Below are 22,760 nucleotides of genomic sequence, written 5' to 3'. Positions count from 1 at the left end.
TACAGGGGAGTCACCTGACAGACACTATGTCAGCCAGGTGATCAAGGACAACATCAACCATGATAAATTATGTTGATAGTATGTACCTTTAATCCTGGAACAGAAAAAAAGATGGTAGGTAAAAACTGAGGAAATCTGAATAAAGTATGGACTTTAGTTCATAAGAATGTATCAATATTGGTTGATTAATTATAACAAGTGTAGCATATTAATGTAAGATGTTAATAACAGGAGAAGCTGGGTGTGGAACTTATGGAATCTCTCTGTACCATCTTTGTAATTTTTTTCTGTAATTATAAAGCTATTCTAAAATTTAAAGTTTATTTTTAAAATCATGTATTAAATTGTTACTTAACATGTACATTAAATTTTTTAAAACTTTGGTGTTTATTATCTGAGCATTAAAAGTAACATAAAAAGAACTTTGGTTATACATTCATGTACTTTAATCAATTTCTTAGCCATATCTGTTTCTAATATTCTGTCACTGGTATTTTTCTAAAGAATATGTGTTTTTAAGAAATATGGTCTAAACTAACACAACATTGTAAAGCAATTATACTCCAATAAAGATGTTAAAAAATAAAATAAGCAAAACAAAAAAAGGAAGAAATATGGTCTCTTTTTTCCCCCTCAAAGAATTGCATGCAATTATCTTCAAAGTTACTATGGTTAATAAAATGGAAATTGTTGACACCCTTCATGGACTCTTCTCTATAGATTACAATATTCTTAATAGGAATATAGTTTTTCTGCAGAGGTACCTGATAAGCTCAGAGCAGATTCTGCTAAATGGAGGACATCCTCAATTCTAATTTCTTTAGGTAGGAATGGTTAACTATTTCAGCCCCAATATTTTCACACGCAGTGTATTTCCATTTAGAATACCTTTCTTTAACAAATATTATGAGAAGATAAAATTCTCATATAAGTTGACTTTATAATTCTTTTTAATATTTTGCCAGTTGTAAATGTGGCAAAACCATAAGCCTCTGTCTTCCCTTCAATCCAAGTACAAAATATAAATTTTCCCAATTTATGATAGGAACTCCATCAAAATATTCTTCCCAAAAATCCAGGCATTCCAAAGAAAAATTCGAGAATCTCTAAATTAAATCTTGGCCACTGTTTGCGTTCTCATTACTTAATTTGTTCAGCAACTCCCTTGCTTTTGAGGGATATATGAAAATGTTTCCTCGTGTGAAATAACTGAAATTTGATGAAAGCTTTGTTTATAGTACCTTAAGTTGATAAAAGTTAAAGTTTATTTTGGCACCCTTGTTGAACACTCTGATTAAAGGTCTTCTATTGCTTTTGAACAAAATTTAGAGGATTCATTTACAAAATGTCCAATTCCATTGTAAACACTTAAAATAATTTACAAAGTTCTTCCAAGGATCAAACACTTAAAAATTGTGACTGATGACAGACAGCAAAAAGAGAAAACATACTGTTGTGCAGGGCTCTGCCAGGTCATGCTGGAGCCTGAGGCAGAAAGAAAATTGATAATACTGATCCTCTGTTTATTTAGAATTTGGATATTTTGTTCATCATGGTTTTTGCATTTATTTTTGATTTTTAAAATACATATAGCATTAAAATACTATTTGTCTTGATTATTGAGTTTTTTGCTGCCCCTTAAACTTTGCCCCTGAGGCAGGTGCCTTGTTCCCCTCTCCCTAGTCCTGGCCCTGTGGCCATAATGAAATATGTCTTATATTAAACAACTTTGCCACGAAAATACTGTAGTGTAATCACTATGTATGTGTGTGTGTGTACGTACAGATAACTACAGTTTCCATTTCAATTGATATAGCATCACAGCTTGTTTTATCCCAATTTTCAATTATATTTGCACCACACCGATTCCAAGTTCATTTCTGCTCCATGAATTTCCTAATTGGATATGAATATTGCTTTTACCATGCTGCTGCGTTCTACTAAAATTTATATTTATACTTGCAAGCACAAAGAATTCTATCTTCGATGCTGAACTTTTTAAATGAATTTGCAAGAATATTTACAACAATGTCAGATGTTTCACCCTCCCCAGGAAGAACTCCCAAAAGCTTGACTTTGATTCCATTATTCAAATCTCCTGAATTTCTATAGGAAACACTTGAGGACCTTGATTTAAAACAGCTGAGGGCTGCTATATTTGGTTGCAAGCAGCAGAGACCCTCTAGCTCAGGTGGAGAGAGTTGGTGGTGGGGATGACTGCACCAGGAGCTGGGAGGGAAGCTCATGGAAATCTGAGCTGGAGTGCCATGGGCCAGGCTGCTGAGAGACCACAAGGAATCCAGGACAAGACCAGGCCCCCAGTGGCAGAACGTTGCCCCAGTGTCTACATCCTTTTGTTCTGCTCCCACCTGCAAGTTTTTTCCGTACAGTCAGGTCAAGTTCCTGAACCAGGCAATCTGAATGGCTAGATAATTTTTTGAGCAAGAGTGTGAGTGGCTGGCCCTCCTGTGGACTGGCTGCTCACGGGTTAGGTGCCAGGCTTCAGTCCAATCAGCTGAGACCAAGGGGCAAAGGGTGGCACAGGGTCACTCAGGACAGAACGAGGTTACCTGGAGCACATGACATTTTCCTTAGGAGGGGCTCTGGCTGTGGCCTCAGTGGGCACTGACTGGTGGCCCTGGCCCAGTTAGCACACATACTGCTGCCAGGCCTCAGTGACTCCTCCCCCAGGCAGCTCTTCTCTCTCCTGATTGCTCATCTGACGTTCACGCCCTCAGCTGTTACTGGAAGCTGCTCTCCTTGTCCATTCAGCCAGACATCTTGGAAAGGAAAAAATGTCCTCCATAGTGATCCACTCTTATCCACTCTGAGACAAACAATATTCCCAAAATTACCCAGAGGAAGCTGCCAGTCTCTGCTTATGTGGTCTTGGAACCACCTCAGGACCATAACAGTGAAAATTTATGCAGAGCATTTCCCAGCTTCCCTTGCACAGTCAATGAAATGTGACGGCAGATTGTTGCATGAGACTTCCAGGAAAGCCCCTTGAAAGGGGGCAGTCTCAGCACGGATCTTGCAAGACTTTTGTAAGATTTATACCTAATTATTTCATTTTTTGGTGCTACTGTAAATACAATTTTCAAACTTCAGTTTCCAATTGTTCATTGCTAGTATGTAGAAATATGATTGATTTTTGTGTGCTGATCTTGTATCCTGCAGCATTGTTAAAATCTCTTATAAGCTCTAGATTTTTTTGTAGATTCCTTGGGATTTTCTATATAGAATCACGTCATCTGCAGACATGGGTAGTTTTATTTCTTCCTTTCCAACCTGTATGCCTTCTATTTATTTGTCTTGACTTAATGTACTGACTAGGAGTTTCAGGACAAGGTTGAATAGGAATGACTAGAATGAACATCCCTGTCTTGTTCCTGATCCTAGGGCGTAAGTATTCAGTCTTTACCATTGGGTACAATATAGGTTTTTTGTATATGCCTTTTATCAGTTTAAAGAAGTCCCCTGTTCCTAGTTTATGAGAGTTTTTGTGCACATTATAGAAGTATTTTATGGATGTCCATGAATGGATGTTGAATTTAGTTAAATGCTTTTTCTGCGTTGATATACTCATGTGGTTTTTCATCTTTGGACTGTTGATATAGTGGATTACATTGATTGATCTTCAATGCCTTGTATTCCTGAGATAAGACCCACTTATTTTTTACATATTGCTGGATTCAATTTGTTAACATGTTGTTGGGGATTTTTGTATCTATGTTCATGAGGGGTATTGATAGGTAGCTTTCTTTTTCTTGTATTATCTTTGTCTGGCTTTGGCATCAAGATAAAGGTAGCCTCAAAAAATGAGTTGAAGAATTCCCTGGTGGCGCAGTGGTTAAGAATCCGCCTGCCAATGCAGGGGACACGGGTTCGAGCCCTGGTCCAGGAAGATCCCACATGCCGTAGAGCAACTAAGCCTGTGCGCCACAACTACTGAGCCTGTGCTCTAGAGCCCGTGAGCCACAACTACTGAAGCCCACGCGCCTAGACCCCGTGCTCCATAACAAGAGAAGCCACCGCAATAAGAAGCCTGCACACCACAATGAAGAGTAGCCCCCGCTCACCCCAACTAGAGAAAGCCCATGCGCAGCAACAAAGACCCAAAGCAGCCAAAAATTAAAAAATAAAATAAAATAAAATCAATGAGTTGAGAAGTATTCCCTTATATTTTCTGGAAGATAGCATATGTGAAAAGATCAGGTTGATTTCTTCCTTAAACACTTGGTAGGGGCTTCCCTCGTGGCGCAGTGGTTGAGAATCTGCCTGCCAATGCAGGGGACACGGGTTCAAGCCCTGGTCTGGGAAGATCCCACATGCCACGGAGCAACTGGGCCCGTGAGCCACAATTACTGAGCCTGCGCGTCTGGAGCCTGTGCTCCGCAACAAGAGAGGCCGCGATGGTGAGAGGCCCGCGCACCGCGATGAAGAGTGGTCCCCACTTGCCACAACTAGAGAAAGCCCTCGCACAGAAACGAAGACCCAACACAGTCATAAATAAATAAATAAATAAATAAAAGAACGTGAATTTCTTAAAAAAAAAACAACAAAAAAACACTTGGTAGAATTTGCCAGTGGAATCTTCTGGGTCTGGAGTTTTCTTTTTCAGATGGTTTGCAACTATAAATTGAGTTTCTTTAATAAATATAGGACAATTTAAGTTACTATTTCTTCTTGGATGAGTTTTTGGTAGTTTGTGGCTTTCAAGGACTTCATTCATTTCATCTAAGTTGTCAATTTATTTTGTAGAATTGTTTGTACTATTATTCCCTTATTAGCATTTTAATGCATGTGAGGTCTATTGTGATAACTCATCTTTCATTCCTGGTGTTGGTAATATGTGTTTTCTCTCTTTTTTTTTCCTAGTCAGTCTACCTAGAAGTTTATCAATTTTATTCATCTTTTCAAAGGGCAAGTTTTTGTTACATTGGTTTTTCTCTGTTGTTTTCTTGTTTTCTATGTCACTGAATTCTGCTCTTTATTATTTCCTTGCTTTAGGTTTATATTTCTCTTCTTTTTTAGTTTCTGAAGGTGAAAGCTTAGATGTTTGATTTGAGATCTTTTTTCTTTTCTAATATAGTCATTTAATACTATCAATTTTTCTCTAAGCAATGCTTAAGATGCATCTCACAAATTTTGGTATGTTTTATTTTTTGATTCAGTTCAGAATATTTTCTAGTTTCCCACGAGACTTTCTTTTTGAGCCATTAATTATTTATACATGTGTTAAGTTCCAAGTTTTAGAGATTTTCCAATTATTGTTCTGCTATAAATTTCTAGTTTGATTTCATTTTAATCAAATGATATACTTTGTATGATTTCAGTATAAATTTGTTAAGACTTGTTTTATCACCCAAGATAAGGTCTTCCTTGGTGAAGGTTCTTTGCACACTTGGAAAGAATTTGTTTTCTACTGCAAATCTCAATTAATCCAGCTGGTTTATGGCTCAGTTCTTCTATATCCTTGCTATTTTCTATTTAGCTGTTCTATTAATTACTGAGAGAGGAATATTGAAGTCTCCAAATTTAACTGTGGAGTTTTCCATTTCTCCTTTCAGTTTGATTAATTTTTGCTTCATGCATTTTGAAGTCCTGTTTCCATTTCTCCTTTCAGTTTGATTAATTTTTGCTTCATGCATTTTGAAGTCCATTTTGAAGCAAAGTAATTTTCTTTGCTCTGAAGTCTACATTGATATTAATATAGCCACTCCAGCTTTCTTTTGATTGGTGTTGCCATGGTGTATCTTAATCTTTTTTTTAACAGTTTTATTGAGATACAATTCACATATCATAAATTCACTAATTTAAAGAGTATTGTTCAGGGACTTCCCTGGTGGTGCAGTGGTTAAGAATCCGCCTGCCAATGCAGGGGACATGGGTTCGAGCCCTGGTCTGGGAAGATCCCACATGCCATGGAGCAACTAGGCCCGTGCGCCACAACTACTGAGCCTGCGCTCTAGAGCCCGTGAGCCACCACTATTGAAGCCCGTGAGCCACCACTATTGAAGCCCGTGCACCTAGAGCCCGTGCTCTGCAAGAAGAGAAGCCACCACAATGAGAAGCCCGCACACAGCAACAAAGATCCAACGTAGCCTAAAATAAATAAATCAATAAAATAAAATAAAGAATATTGTTCAATTATTTTTAGTACATGTATGTTAGTCTTTTAACCTATCTATATCATTATATCAATATAATTCTATGCAGCATATGGTTATATCTTTTTTCAAAAATCCATTTTGATCATTTCTGTCTTTTAGTTGGTGTGTGTAGTCTGTTTAGATTTAATGTAATTATTGATATGTTTAGACCTAGTTCTGTCATTTCATTATTTATTTTCTGTTTGCTCTGTTTTTTTGTTCCTCTGTCTCCCCTTTCCTTCTTTCTTCAGGTTAAAATTTTTTTTTATTAATTTATTTATGTTATTTATTTTTGGCTGCTTTGTTGCTGCGTGTGGGCTTTCTCTAGTTGCAGGGAGCGGGGGCTACTCTTCGTTGCGGTGTGCATGCTTCTTGCTTTGGTGGCTTCTCTTGTTGTGGAGCACGGGCTTTAGGTGTGCAGGCTTCAGTAGTTGTGGCATGAGGGCTCAGTAGTTGTGGCTCGCAGGCTCTAGAGCACAGGCTCAGTAGTTGTGGCACACGGGCTTAGTTGCTCCACAGCATGTGGGATCTTCCCGGACCAGGGCTCAAACCCATGTCCCCTGAATTGGCAGGTGGATTTTTAACTACTGCACCACCAGGGAAGTCCCTGGGTTAAACATTTTTTAGTATTCCATTTTGGTTTATCTGTTGTATTTTTTACTGTAGTCTTAATTTTTCTGTGATTGCAATATACATACTTAACTTTTCACTGTCTACTTAGGAGAAATACTTTACCACCTTAACTGGAATGTAGAAATCTCACCACTATGTAAGTCCCTTTACCCTCCTTCCTTTATATTATAGCTGTCATATATTAGATCTACATTGAAAACTTCATCTACCAATGCCATAATTTTTGCTTTCAACTGTCAATCATATTTCAGATGACTCAAGAGAAGGCGAACAGTCTGTTTACCCAGCTATTTACCATTTCTGTTGTTCATCCTTTATTCCTGATGTTCCAAGTTTCCCTATGGTATCACCTCCGTTCCATCTGAAGAACTTCCTTTAGGGTTTATTTTAGAACAGGTGGGCTGGCAACAAAGTCTCTTAATTTTCCTTCACCTGAGGATATTTTTATTTTACCTTCATTCATAAAGGATATTTTCACCAGATATAAAACTCTGGGTTGGTGGTTCATTTCTTTCAGCACTTCAAAAATGATACAAATGAACTTATTTACAAAATAGAAATAGACTCACAGACATAGAAAACAAACTTACGGTTACCAAAGGGGATAACGGGTGGGGGGGGACAGATAAATTAGGAGTTTGGGATTAACATAAACATACTACTATATATAAAACAGGTAAACAACAAGGACCCACTGTATAGCACAGGGAACTATACTCAATATCTTGTAATAACCTATAATGGAAAAGAATCTGAAAAAGAATATATATATATATATTATATGTTATATATTATATATATTAGTTTCTAGTGTACAGCAAAGTGAAACTAATACAACATTGTAAATTAACTATACCTCAATTTTAAAAAAAGTTGTTTCACTTCCTTTTAGCCTCTGGTTTCTGATGAGATATCAACAGTCATTCAAAGATACGTTCTGCTGTAGATACGTGCTTTTTTTCTCTGACTACTTGCAAGATTTTTTTCTTTGTCTTTAGTTTAAAGAAGTTTGTTTCTAATGTATCTGGGAGGTGATTTCTTTGAGTTTATCCTGTTTGAAATTTGCTGAGTTTCTTTTTTTTTTATTTATATTTGTCTGTGTTGGGTCTTCATTGCTGCGCATGGGCTTTCTCCAGTTGCGGTGAGCGGAGGCTACTCTTCATTGCGGTGCGTGGGCTTCTCATCGCGGTGTCTTCTCTTGTTGCAGAGCACAGGCTCCAGTAGTTTTGGCATGCAGGCTCAGTAGCTGTGGCTTGCGGGCTCTAGAGCACAGGCTCAGTAGTTGTGGCACACAGGCTTAGTTGCTCCGCAGCATGTGGGATCTTCCCGGACCAGGGCTCAAACCCGTGTCCCCTGCATTGGCAGGCGGATTCTTAACCACTGTGCCATCGGGGAAGTCCCCAGATAGTTTAAAGTCTTTGATAATTTCAACATCTGTGTGTTCTCAGGGTTGACATCTATTGATTGCCTTTTTACTGTGAGTTGAGATTTTTCTAGCTCTTTGTAGCCCAAGTCATTTTAGATTGTATCCTGGACATTCTGTATATCATGTTATGTGACTCTGGGTCTTGTTTACTAAGGAGAATGTTGATTTATACATATATTGACCTAGGCTAGGTTCAGGCCATACGTTTCAACCCACTTTCTGTGGGCTCCAGCTCCAATATCAGTTAAGTTTTCAAAGCCTTTTGCAGTGCTGTTCAAACGTATCCTACATGTGCAACATCGGTGGCCAGTCTGGGATCTGGGTGGTGCTCTGCCCCATAGTTCAGTTCTCAAAACCTTTGGCATTCTGTTTAGGATCAAATCCATACATCTACAGTTTGGAGGTGATCCCGGAAGTTCACACACAAAGTTATGGGATTACTCTCTTGTGCTCTCTCCTTTTCACAATCACCCCAACATTTTTTGGATCCCTGAGGCCTCCATTCCCAGTCCCCCAGCCAGAAATCTGGGGCTTTAGTTTCTCAGTTCTGCTATGCACTTCTTATGACTGCCTCTGTGTCTGGGGCTAAGCAGTGGGAGGACAGAGAGTGGGGGGAAAAGCAAAGAGAATTTGCCCAGGCTCTTGCAGTCACAGGTCTTCTGGTAGAGAGAAGGTTTTCTTTCTCTTGGAATTTTAGGTACCTTCTTGGCTGATGGTGTCATCACCATTGCCACTACCACCACTGCAAGATTGCCTGAAGGCTGGAATGGGAGATCTTGGAAGAAAAGAAAAAATAAACAGGAAAGCTCTCCCTCTGATCCTTAGGAGCCCCTTTCCTACTCTTCAGACCAAAAGCTCTATCTTGGAGCTCTTCCTGCCCGTACCTGGTCCACCCTTCCAAGTTTCAGGCTGCTTTTGAGTCTAGGTCAGGCAATACTGGAGGGAAGAAAAAAAAAAAAAAATGAGATACTCACCCCAGTTCACTTGTACTGCAAGTTCTTGTTTCCTTCTCTCATCTATTGGATACCATTTACTTTCCAAGTCCTCAAATAGCTGGTCCATACATTCTATCCAGGGTTTATAATTGAATTCAGTAGGAGACAGAGTGTGTTTACTCCATCTTTCCCAGAACTAGTCTGTCATCCATTGGCTTTTTTTTTTAATTTATTTTATTCAGTTACAGTTGATTTACATTGTTGTGTTAACCACTGGGTTTTAATTTCAATTATATTTGTCATTTCTAGAAGTTCTATTTGGTTCTTTTTCAAATTCAACTGATCAGTTTTGATACTGTCATTCTTTTGTCGTATATCCTATCACCTCTTTAACTTCTTTAAGCAAACCACACATAATTATTTCATATTTTATAATAGATAATTCCAATATATTCAATCGTTGTTGGTCTGATTCAGCAATGTTGTTTCTGCTGACACTCATTTCATGTAGTTTCTGTTTAATGATTGTTTTTTTTTTTTTCACTATGACTTCCTGTTCCTTGGAAGTTTATCTGTGAGAATTCTTTGAAGCCTAGATTTAAAGTGTGTTTCTCCAGGGAGCATTTGCAATTGCTTCATCAGGCATCTGGGGAATACTTTAGATTGCATTTTTAGTTAATTTTTTTGGAGGAGGGGAACACGGGGAACAATATAGGCAGTGTGATCCTGGCAGCATACCCACTTGAAATTGGGCTCGTCCAGAGATTCTCAGGGAAGACCCTTCTTTCCTCTGCTCCAACCCCAGTGAAGATAGAGACAGACAAATCTCTGTAGACACTTTTTTTTCCTAGTTTACTAGCCCTTTGTGATCCTAGCTTTATGCAGGAGCCCTATTTCTCACGTTGATTGGGCCCCAGGAATTATCTTCTGTTCCATGAGCTGTGTAGCCTGTTAAAGCCAGACTTTGAGTCACCAGAGCTAGGCAGATACCCTCTGGGCAAATGCTGGCTCCAAAACATGTTTACCTCTGTGGACTCAAGATTTCCTGATGCTTCCAAACCTTGACACTTCCCTTATTTTTTGTCATCTAAGCTATGATATAAATTATCTAGCATTTTAGATATTCTGTCCCAGTGGATTTTTCTCTATATATCTATTGGAAATGACATCTTTGACTTCCGATAGGGGAATTCATCCAGATCACGGTTATTGTGATAGCTAATGAACTTAGTTTTTATTTATTTATTTATTTATTTATTTATTTATGGCTGTGCTGGGTCTTCGTTTCTGTGCGAGGGCTTTCTCTAGTTGCGGCAAGTGGGGGCCACTCTTCATCGCGGTGCGCGGGCCTCTCACTATCGCGGCCTCTCTTGTTGCGGAGCACAGGCTCCAGACGTGCAGGCTCAGTAACTGTGGCTCACGGGCCTAGTTGCTCCGCGGCATGTGGGATCTTCCCAGACCAGGGCTTGAACCCGTGTCCCCTGCATTGGCAGGCAGATTCTCAACTACTGCGCCACCAGGGAAGCCCATGAACTTAGTTTTATTTCTCCCACTTAATTTCATATTTACCACTGATTATATTTTTCTCCCTCTTTCTCCTTTGCCTTTTCTCGCTTGGTCAAGTTTCTCTTTCTTCCTTATGTCAAATCCCATCACCACCACCATCACCACTTGCTTATTTAAAACTTCGACTCTGCTTTTCAGTTTTGCTGCTGGTTTCGCCTGTTTACCTCTCCCCTATCCTTTTAAAAGATCTTTAGAATACTTTTATTCTCTACTCTCCAAAACATCCTTTCCCCTCCATGGAATTGTTATATTATTTGCATAATTTAGACCAGCGATGTCCAAAAGAATTTTCTGCAATAATAGAAATGTTCTATGTCCAATGGCCAATACAGTAACCACTACCCATGTGTGGCCATTAAACACGTGAAAAGTGGCTAGTGCGTCTGAAGAACTGAATATTGGATTGTATTTAATTTTAATTAATTTAAACGTAAAGAGCCACCTGTGACTAGTGGCTGCCCCGCTGGATACTGCGGACTTCGATCATTTCATTTCTGACTCTTAATAAGTTTTCCCTTACAGAATGGCTTTGTTTCAAGAATCTATACTTTAAAAAATCACAAATTATTAATCACATCATCATTCATTTAGATTTAACTACATGTAGCCATTTCTTCCTATTATTTCCTATATGCTTTTTCATCCCATATCTTGAAATCTCTCTTGTAACCCAGTTTCATTTGGTTTGAGTATTTCTTTGAGTATTTTGTTCAGTCTTCATGAGCCCCAAAAATGCCCTGACAGAATTAATGGTATCTTGACTGGGACAAAGAATTGGATCACAGATCTTTTCCCTAATAATCTGTGGAAGTTTTGTTGTCCGGCATTACAGATGTAAAGACTAATGTTAGTTTGATTATCTTTGAAAGCCACCTCTTCTCACCTGTATGAACCTGTGTCACGTCCTCTTTATCCCTGGGTGGCAGGTACAAATCTCAGACTACAAACCAAGGTACATGAGAAGTAGAACTTTCTTATCTAGCTGATTGTATTTCTATTTTGAGCCCTCATTTCACTTGGATGGAGCACTCTTCATCTTAGTCAAGACTACATCTCAGTTCTTGGGTTGGGGTGGCGATTATGTGGTGCTGAGGCAGGGGAGGGGGAACATGAGGAAGATGCAGTTCTTGGGCATCTGCCTTGCTGTCCTCCCACAAGATGTCTGGACATCAGACATAGGTGCCCACTGAGCACAAAAGGCCTCCCTCTGGGCTCCACCTCTGCCTCTCCGGATCCTCCCACCCTCTGTGCCTTGTCTGTGCCACTCTTGGGCATATCAGACACACACTGCTGAATCCAGACCTCTCCAGGCGGTGGGAAACCCTCTTGGGCACACGGAAGCCTTGTGCTGCTCCTGGGAGCTCTGTGAGGCTACATCAGGCCCATCCGCCTAGGCGTGCCCACCAGATGACTTCCACTTCTACTCCAGTACCTGTCATGGCACAAGGAGGTCCAGGCTCCTCCCACCTCCTCGGCTGCCCCAGAGGCCCAAGGCCTCTCCATGCTTGGATCCCCAGACCCAACGGGGAGATCCATTCTCTCCTCTCACTTCCCATGAGTCTCCTCCCTCCCCAACTCATGGAATCTTTGTTTAGTTTGGGGGGCCACACAGGGATTGAGTAGCAAAGACTGGATTGATGTCCAGATGTCCAGACATCCAAGACAGGCTCCTCTCAAGCCTGCAGTGAGTGTTCACACAGAAGGACACAGCCTGCCCTGTGCAGAAGTGCCCGGGAACCCCTCAGGGCCAGGACTTACCTGCCAGGCAGGGAGTACTCCATAAACTCTGAATGGATGATGTGGCGGCCCCCCGGGCAGGAGCTCTGCAGTACATTCCCACTCTTCCTGCATGGTTGAGTCCCTACTGTGGGCCTGACACCGATCACTGCTTGACTCATTAGCCAGGGAGCTGTGAGGGCTGGGGTCCTGGAAGAGGAGAGGATAAGAAATGAGTGAGTGTACCCCCAGCTGGTGCAGAGCACATTACCTTTTGAAGAACAAAAGAGAGATTCTTCATTCCCATTTTATAAATGGGAAAATTGAGGCTTCTAGAGAGTGATTAATTTGCCCAAGGTCACAAAGCAAGTAACGGGATAAGCCGAATTCAAATTGGCTTGAACACTGAGCCCCAGACCTCCACACCACACAGCCTCTTCTCCACAAGCTCAGTGTGATGATACCCACTTCGCAGATGAGGGAACTGAGGCCAGAGGAGAGAAGGAACTTGCTCAAGTTAGTAGAAGAGCCAGACCCAAACCCAAGACTACAGCCTGGGCTGTTTAATCTCAGTGCTCCCTGCCTACCTGAGGCTTCCAGGCTAATGGGAAGACAGATCCTGAAGTTCCTTCCCTGGGATGGAGGCCATCAGGTAGGCATAGTGCCTGTCACGGCCAGCAGAGGTCAGCCATTCAGGGTGGGCAATAGCAGGTCAGGCCAGCCCACACCCTCCTGGGGGGAGGCAGAGCACAGGTCCCAGCACCACGACAAACAAAAGTCCAGCTCCGGGGGCTTCCCTGGTGGCGCAGTGGTTAAGAGTCCGCCTGCCAATGCAGGGGACACGGGTTCAAGCCCTGGTCCGGGAGGATCCCACGTGCCGCGGAGCAACTAGGCCTGTGAGCCACAACTACTGAGCCTGCGTGCCACAACTACTGAAGCCCACGCGCCTGGAGCCCGTGCTCCACAACAAGAGAAGCCACTGCAGTAAGAAGCCCGCGCACCGCAACAAAGAGTAGCCCCCGCTCACTGCAACTAGGGAGAGCCGGCGCGCAGCAATGTGGAACCCAACACAACCTAAAATAAATAAAATAAGTAAATTAAAAAAAAAAAAAGTCCAGCTCCTGGCCTCATGGAGCCACCAGGTGTGTCACACTGACACATTCAGCAAGAGAATGCCACCAACACCTTGCACTGCCTCACCTGCCCTGCCAGTGCCCTTGCCCCATGAATGACACCTGCACTTCAGAGAGCAGCCTCCCGAGGCCCTACAGAATGGGCAGCCTGGCAAGTGGCTCCACCCACTGGCCATAGCTGATTGGACCAGAGCCAGACCCCTGACCCAGGCTGGGCCAATCAGCTTCTCTCCTGGGTTTCCAGGGGCCCAAATTCCCCTTCCCTCCAGCTGTGGGCACCTGTGGCTGTTCTCCAGGCCAGGCTGGTGACAGGAGGACCCGGGAGGCCAGTGCGGCGGCGGTGAGAAAGCCCCTCTCAGATCTCTACCTGGGGAACGAAACTGACCAACGGCTTCAGCAGCTGCGCTCTAGGCCTTAATGACCATTTTACATGTGGGAAGCCGAGACTCATAGAAGGGGAGGGAGGGCCACCTCAACAGTTGGACATGAACAGATTGCTCTTAAACTTCAGTTTGAAAGTCAGTAGTATTAAGGCTGAGAGAGAGGAACCCCCAGGCCAACACACACAGCATTCACACCAGCACCACTGCAGAAAGGGTTTTCTCACCATCACTTATGATGCCTGCCTTTCCACCACTAGGCACATCATGAGTCGTGCCTGCGGAGGCTGTGCTTCCCACACACCAGTGACTGCGCGTGGCAAGAATACAAAGGAGACCCATTTTGAGGAGAGGTGGGACCCCTCTGACAGGCATCTTGGCTAGAAGACTCCCACTGGCCTTAAGAACTTTCTTAGAATCCTCTACAGTCAAAAATGCTTCCTTTCAGCCTTCTTCCCTTCCCTTCCTCCTTCACATCGGGGTCAGATCCGCATCAAGGTCGGATGCTTTCCCAGGGTCCCCTGGCTCCCTCCCCATTTCCCCTTACAGATATGTCCCCTAATAAATCTCTTGCACATCTCGTCTGTCTTGGTATCTTCTCCTCAGGGAATCTGGATTAATTCCAGGTCCTTACCCTGTAGGCCAGTCCTGGCCACAGCACAATTCTGTGGCTTCTGAAGTTATGCAACATCCATGGGCCATACACCAGCTGGGCCAGTGGACCAGCAGGTGCCAGTCCTCGCCATGCCCAAGACCTACTACCCCTAAAACCCAGACGCAGGGAATTCACCCCTCCTGGGATCCAGGTACCACCACCCCTTCAGCCCCCTGGAGCCATTCCCCTCTCAGACAATCCCAGTTCTGGGACTCTTCCCACACACAAAGGTGAACATGTGGACCTGAGGCAGCCTGGAAGACTAGCAGAAAGGGATAGCTGTATGTTCATTATGTCCGTGTTTTGTTATCCAGGAATTCATTAATCACCTACTCTGCGCAAGACACAGTGACAGCAGAGTATTCCAGCAACTGCACAGGATTTGGAGATGCTTGGAAAGCAGAGACTGAGTTTGAGCATTCACACTCAGAGCTGTGTGACCTTGAGCAAGTTACTTAGCCTCTCTGATCCCCTGTTTCCTCATCTACAAATGGGTTGTATGAGAATTTCATGTTAGAGAGCACAACAAACTGACAATAGCAGACTTCTACAAATAACCAAGAGCATTATTGCTAGGGCTGCAGTTATGACTTCTGTCCTTGAAGGAAAGAGCTGGGCAGTGACTGGATCTGACCCTTCGTTCACCCAGAGACCAGCCTCCCACACACAGCTCAGCAGCTGGAGGCTGTGTGCTGGGCAGCCATTTGCCTTTTGAATGGCAGTGTCCAATAGGAGTCTGGCCCAAGGTTCATGTATTTCTTCTCTACTACCAGACCTCCTTCCACGAAAGCTGCCCCTTCTGGCTAAAGCCAAGGGCTCAGAGGAGGTGGAGGAGAGGATGGGAGTCAGGGCTCTGCAGAGGGCAGCCTGGATACCAATGTTTGGAAGGACTCAGACATGGAGCAGACATGGAGTCTGCGCCATATCTGAGGGTCTACTGAACTGGATATCTTCAACCCGAGTTACCTGGGTAAGCCCTAGTTCTCTGTATACCAGGAGACAGATGTATTTACTGGGAGGTTCAGAGGAAGGAGAGCTCAGACCCAAGTGGAAAAATCCAAGAGGTCTTCCTAGAGGAGGTTGCATTTAGCCAAGTCTTGAAAGATGCTATGGGGACTAAAGGAGAGGGTAGGACACTCTGGGAAAAAGAACCAGCATGAGCAGAGACTAGAAGATGGGAATGGGTCAGGTAGCTTGCCTGGAGTAGGACAGGAAAGAAAGACAAGAGTGAAAAAAGGGGCCACAGGGGCCATTGGTAACAAGCAGGGGTCAGCTTCTGAAGGACCCTAAATGTCCTGGCCAGGAGTTTGATATTTACCCTGCTCATCAGAGGGACAAGGATGAGATTTTTTTTTTTTTTAAGGATGAGATTTTGAGCAGAGGAGTAATGTTCTCAATGTGTACTAGTAAGATGGGTGCCCCAGGAAATTTTGCAACCCTGGGTGCCCCTGGAAGGCCCCAGAAAATTTTTGCCATCTTTTGCCATCAGAGAGTTAGAAAAGCTCTGAATTTTATGTATCATGAGGCTGTCACATATCCCCTGTGTACCATTCCAATACACAGGCACACTCACACCCACATGCACACTTAAACCCACTCAGAGGGCCAGGCAGATTGCCAAGCCCATTTCTGGGTTGCATGGCCAATATTGGCCACCAGCGGGCGCCTCCAGCATCCCAGCAAAGAGAGAGCCCAGAGTGGGCTTAAGCACCCAACCCCAGGCAGAAGGGAGGGTAGAAACCAACAAGTCCACCTGCCTTGTTTTACTTATGAGGAAACCCAGGCTCAGAGAGCAGAGTGATGTGGTCAAGGGGAAGGAGGAGGAAGTGGCCACCTCAACAGCTGGATGTGAGCAGATGGCTCATAAACTTCAACTTGAAAATCAACAGGATTAAGCCTGAGAAAGAGGTACCCCCTGGGCCAGCACACCCAGCATTCACACCACCGCTACTCCAGAAAGGAGTAAAATGGGGACAAGAATTGTGGTCAAACCAAGCACATCAGAGCTCCCACGATCTTTCAAGCTTCTGAGCCTTTACCAATGCTGTTCCCCTGCTTGGACTGCCCTGTCCCCAGGCTTCCAGTGGCAAATGCCTGCTGTCCTAACTTTCAGCCAAGGGTCTCCGCAGCAAGCCTTGCTCACACTCTGTCACCGGGGTGCTTAGTTTGGAGGTGGGAGGCCCTCGAGCAGAGAGGTTCATTACGGTGTTACTTGCAATAGAATAAAATTAGAATTTAAATGTCCACAATTAGGGAATGATAGTAATAATAATAATGGCATTGTCTGACACCCCCTGAGTGCTTACCATGAATAGAATCACAATTAACCCTCACAAGGAACTTACGAGGAAGCACCTATTATCCCCATTTTATAGATGAGGAAACTGAGACACAGAGAGGTTAAGTAATGGTGATAGGATGTGATACATTCATTTCAAGGCATATTATACAATCAGTTAAAATCATGATGACGTGCTAAAGGTTAACGCCATGAGGACATATGTACGTTATACTGTTAAGGGGTATTGTGCGTCTGTGCATGTATATATAAATATAAAATATGTAAAAAACATAATATGTAAAATATGTAAATATAGAGATGTAAAAATAAAATATGTAAAAAAAGAAAGTTGAATGAAATGTCCACAGTGGTTTACTCTGGGTAATGGGTGATTTCTATTTTCTTTGTTGTACCTCTCGGTATTTTCCACATTTTCTACAATAAGCAGACATGTTTTTAAATCATGAAATGCAGCAGTATTATATATTGGCTGAGAGCAATTTGAGAGTAGCAATTCTGACCTGAATTAGGTCTGAAGAGAATGTGAGGGCTTAAGAAATCTTGACCCTAAAGGTGCTTTTCCAAGCTCCCCTCTGACTTGGCTTCCTGGGCTCAGAGGCTGTTTCATCTTCCTAAGAGTCATTCATTCACTGACTTGCTCTTTCTTCACTCCCTCACTCATCAGGTGCCAGGCATGTTGGGGGAGATAGAGAGATACTCAGTTCCCTTTCTGGCCCCCACTGAGCACAAACTAGGAGGTGCTGAGGGCCTGAGCAGGGCAGGACTCAGGAAGGGCGGTCACTGGGCTGCAGGAGAGGGGTCAGGGGGCAGAAAGGACAGCACGGGGAGGGGCAGGGGCAGGGACTGTCCAGGATCAGTCCAAGGGTCTGGCTTGGGCATCACTTGGCAGTGGAGTCCCTCAGGACCACCCTGTTCACAGCTGCTGCATCCCCAGCATCAGGTGGCTTGAGATTGGTGAATGAATGAATGAATGAACAAATAAGACCAATGATGAAGTGGGGAAAATACCTGAACCTTTATCATAGACAAGGGATTAATGTTTCTAATTTATAAACAGCTTCTAAAAGTAGAAAAGGAGGGCTTTCCTGGTGGCGCAGTGGTTAAGAATCCACCTGCCAATGCAGGGGTCAAGGGTTCGAGCCCTGGTCCGGGAAGATCCCACATGCCGCGGAGCAACTAAGCCCGTGTGCCACAACTACTGAGCCTGCGCTCTAGAGCCCGCGAGCCACAACTACTGAGCCCGTGTGCCACAACTACTGAAGCCCGCGCACCAAGAGTCCGTGCTCCACAACAAGAGAAGCCACCGCGATGAGAAGCCTGTGCACGACAACGTAAGAGTAGCCCCCGCTCGCTGCAACAAGAGAAAGCCCGCACGCACCAACGAAGACCCAACACAGCCAAAAATAAAATAAATAAATTTATATTTAAAAAAAGGTACAGGAATTAGAAGATATAAAAAAATATATAAACAAATAAATAAAAGTAGAGAAGGAATAAACCAACAACCTTCTAGAAAAAAAGGGCTAAAAATATTACCAGACACTTCACAGAAAAAGAAATGCAAATGGCCCTTAGCCATATGAAAAGACGATCAACCTCAATCAAATAAAAGAAATGCAAATTGAAACTACTCTGAGATACTGTTTCCCACTTATCAGATGGGCAAAAATCCAAAAGTTTGGCAACACATTCTGCTGGGGAGACCATGGGGAAACAAGCCCTGTGCAGCTAACGGGAATGCAAAACAGTGTGATCCCTTTGCAAAGGAATTGGGCAAAAGCTAGCAAAATCATTGTGTGCTCAAGCTGGGACTCGGGAATCCCACTGCTGGGAATCGACTCCAACCGGTACGCCAAAAGATGGAAGCGTGAGGCTTTTTACTGCAACTCTATTTGTAACAGCAAAGGACTGGAAAGAAGGAAAATGTCCACCAGCAGGGGACTGTGGTTTTCAGCACAAAGGAAGATTCTGGCGGCAAAGACCAGGGGAGATCTCAACAGACCACTGTGGGTGAGATCGCAGGGTGAGATGTACAATGAATCAAACAAGGTGGAGGAAAGTGTGCCTGTATGGTCACACTTAACTAAGAAAAGGAGGGAGGGATACGAATATATGTGTAGACATCTGTGTATGTTATATGTACATACACACACACCTGTGTGTATATATATATCTATATAAATCAATGTAAGGAACACACATATATGTGTGTGTATATATGAAAATCAATGTAAGGATAAAGCATAATTTTTTTAAATTAACAGTTCTAGGAAGGGCGGATTGAATGAGGAGGGCACAAATAAAAGTTAGACCTTTGTAAATATATACTGTATGATAGACTTTGGAACCATAAATAAAATTTAAAATTTTTAAACAAATTCATAAAAACTGGAAGTAAAATGAAGCAAACAAGTCTATACATTGAGTTAGTGATATAACCACAAAGAGAAGAACTATTCCAAATGACTTCCAAGCAAAGTAACTAAAAGACACATGAACCAATCACAATGTCCGAACCTTATTTGCATACTGATTGAAACACCCAAGTTGTAAAAAAAAAAAAAAAGAAAAATGATGACATTCAGGAGACAATCAGGAAAATGGGAGACCTGACTAGACATACGATGATATTAACTGGGATAACGGCACACATTTTAGGTGTGATAACGGTACCATGGAAAGATAATATTTTTTTTAATAAATAAATAAATTTATTTAAAAAAATGATTGGCTAGGTGGGACATCATTAATGTGTTTTTTTTTTAACATCTTTATTGGAGTATAATTGCTTTACAACGGTGTGTTAGTTTCTGCTTTATAACAAAGTGAATCAGCTATACATATACATATATCCCCATATCTCCTCCCTCTTGCGTCTCCCTCCCTCCCACCCTCTCTATCCCACCCCTCTAGGTGGTCACAAAGCACCGAGCTGACCTCCCTGTGCTATGTGGCTGCTTCCCACTAGCTATTAATTTTACATTTGGGGGGCTTCCCTGGCGGCGCAGTGGTTGAGAATCTGCCTGCCATTGCAGGGGACACAGGTTCGAGCCCTGGTCTGGGAAGATCCCACATGCCGCGGAGCAACTAGGCCCGTGAGCTACAATTACTGAGCCTCCGCGTCTGGAGCCTGTGCTCCGCAACAGGAGAGGCCGCGACAGTGAGAGGCCCGCGCACCGCGATGAAGAGTGGCCCCTGCTTGCTGCAACTAGAGAAAGCCCTCGCACAGAAACGAAGACCCAACACAGCCAAAAATAAATTAATTAATTAATTAAAAAAAAAATTTTTACATTTGGTAGTTTTTATAAGTCCATGCCACGCTCTCACTTCTTCCCAGCTTACCCTTCCCCCTCCCCGTGTCCTCAAGTCCATTCTCTACGTCTGTGTCTTTATTCCTGTCCTGCCCTTAGGTTCTTCAGAACCTTTTTTTTTTTTTTTTAGATTCCATATATATGTGTTAGCATACGGTATTTGTTTTTCTCTTTCTGACTTACTTCACTCTGTATGACAGACTCTAGGTCCATCCACCTCACTACAAATAACTCAATTTCCTTTCTTTTTATGGCTGAGTAATATTCCATTGTAGATATGTGCCACATCTTCTTTATCCATTCATCTGTCGATGGACACTTAGGTTGCTTCCCTGTCCTGGCTATTGTAAATAGTGCTGCAATGAACATTGTGGTACGTGACTCTTCTTGAATTATGGGTTTCTCAGGGTATACGCCCAGTAGTGGGATTGCTGGGACGTATGGTAGTTCTATTTTTAGTTTTTTAAGGAACCTGCATACTGTTCTCCATAGGGGCTGTATCAATTTACATTCCCACCAACAGTGCGAGAGGGTTCCCTTTTCTCCAGGGAAGATAATATTGAATATTTATGAATAAAATGAAATGACATCTGGGATTTGCTTCAAAAATAATTTGGTCATTGTTGGGGAGGGGTGAGGAAACAAGATCTAAGGCTGATGAGGAGGTAGCGGAAGGCTGCTGGTGAGTAAGTGGAGGGTCATTAAAGTACTATTCTTTCTACTTTCTTAGATGTTAGAAATTTTCATGATAAAATGTTAAAAAAAAACCAAACCTGGCACTTGGTAAGGAAGTGGAAAAATTGAAACTCATACATGACTGGTGGTAACGCAGAATGGTGCAGGCATCTTGGAAAGCTGTCTGGCAGTGTCTTATGATACACTTTACCTACGATCCAGCAACCCCACTCGTGGATATTTACCTGGAGAAATGAAAACTAACATTTGCCCCAAAAGGGATGCTTCCAGTTAGGAATAGAATTCCTCCTGGCATTTGTCAGTCTTGACAACTCAAGTTAGAGTTTAGACTTTAAAAGTTTATTATTACTTTGAAACTAGTACAGCCATTCCAGATAACAGTTGGGCGGATTCCTCTGAAGTTAAAACATACACTTACATATGACTCAGCAACCCCACTTCTAGGTAGCTTCCCCCCCAAAATGAAAATTCATGTCTGCACAAAAACCTACACATGGAGTGTTTACAGTGGCATTATTCATAATTGCCAAACACTGGAAACAATCCAGATGTTCACCAATGGGTGAACAGATAAATACACCGCGTACATCTATACAATGGAAATACAACTCACTGGGCAATAAAAAAGGAACCAACTGCGAATACACAGAACAACACAAATGACTCTCGAAAGCATTTATGCTGAGTACAAGAAGCCAGATTCAAAAGGTTACCTGCTGTGTGATTCCATTTACGTGGCATTCTGGAAAAGGCAAAACTTTAGGGACAGAAAATAGATCAGAGGCTGTCAGGGACTAGGAGTGGGAGGGTGTTGATAACAAAAGGAGCAGGAAGGAAATATTGGTGGATATATTCAACAGCTTAATTATGGCGGTGTTTACACTACTGTTAAACATTTGCCAAACCTCATATACTAAAAAGGGGTGAATATACAATATGTGGATTGTACCTCAATAAACTCTCCCCCAAACAGACAAAAACCGGGCACTTGGTAGATGATGAATTAAATGCTGATTGAATGCCGGATGAATGAGTGAACAAAGAGAACCCAGAGAGAGCAGTAGGTGAGAGTGGGAATGGGCCTGTTTGAGATGGAGGTTGGGGGACCTATGGGAGCCCGGAGTGGGGGGTGACCAAGGGCAGCAGGACATTCAGGGTAGAGTCCCCGAGACCACGGGCCTTTGACATCAGCTGACCTTTTTCCTCCTCCCCTCTCCTGACCCTGTCCTTTCCCCACAGTGAATGCCCAGTCCCTGGCTGCCACCTCCAGGAACAATAGCTTCAATCCAAACCTGCTCACTCGTGGAAGGATTCAGTCCCACTGCTGCCCAAGTTCAAGCTCCTCTGAGTTCTGAGACAGGCGGGTGCACAGAGAGGGGCCAAAAGTGGCTCTCCCCCAGGTCTTTCCTGCCCTTCCTATGTCCTGCCTGAGCCTCAGGAAACATAGGGCTCCCATCCTTCTGCTTTGGGCATGAAGTGCCACCCACGTGCTTGGTGGTGGGCAGAGCCCAGAGACACCTCTCTCCACCCACAGCCAGAGTCATTGCTCTGCAGGGCCTCGACCCAGGGCATGGGGACCCTGCGGGAGACACCGCCCCTTCCCTGGAACACAATTAGTCTAACCTGATGGGAGAACACGGATCTCACCCCAAAGAGCTCTCGGGTAGGTGGAAACACAGATTCACTTATGTGATTCTCAAGCTTGACAGTCTCCGTAGTTTGTTAAGCCTTTGTTAATATCCTAGTTTCTTGAAGACGGAGTTACAGAAGGCACATGTGTTTTAACTGTTGCTGAATATGGGGACCAAGGAGGGACAAGGTGGGTCCAAACTTGTGAGGGGAAGGCCCAGAT

At 43.2% G+C, this 22,760-nt stretch overlaps 1 protein-coding gene and 1 long non-coding RNA gene across 2 annotated transcripts in view; both read right to left on the bottom strand.

Annotated features, from left to right (window-relative positions):
• Nucleotides 1–22,760, bottom strand: part of LOC309624815 (uncharacterized protein) — a 48,200-nt gene that overhangs the window by 11,802 nt on the left and 13,638 nt on the right. The window contains exon 5 of the mRNA XM_082383507.1: nucleotides 12,474–12,641. Within this exon, the coding sequence (XP_082239633.1) occupies nucleotides 12,474–12,641 (168 nt within the window). The remainder of the gene's footprint in view (nucleotides 1–12,473; nucleotides 12,642–22,760) is intronic.
• Nucleotides 933–6,011, bottom strand: LOC309624862. The gene is made up of 2 exons (XR_014242176.1): nucleotides 4,561–6,011; nucleotides 933–4,226 (listed from the first exon to the last, which is right to left on the bottom strand). It is a non-coding gene; the product is annotated as an uncharacterized lncRNA (long non-coding RNA).

The sequence above is a fragment of the Balaenoptera borealis genome, assembly GCF_965194805.1.
Source record: "Balaenoptera borealis genome assembly, chromosome: 3".
In the NCBI taxonomy this organism is placed as follows: Eukaryota; Metazoa; Chordata; class Mammalia; order Artiodactyla; family Balaenopteridae; genus Balaenoptera; species Balaenoptera borealis.
The sequence above is the reverse complement of the archived record's forward strand: the minus strand, read 5'-3'. Positions and strand labels throughout refer to the sequence as shown.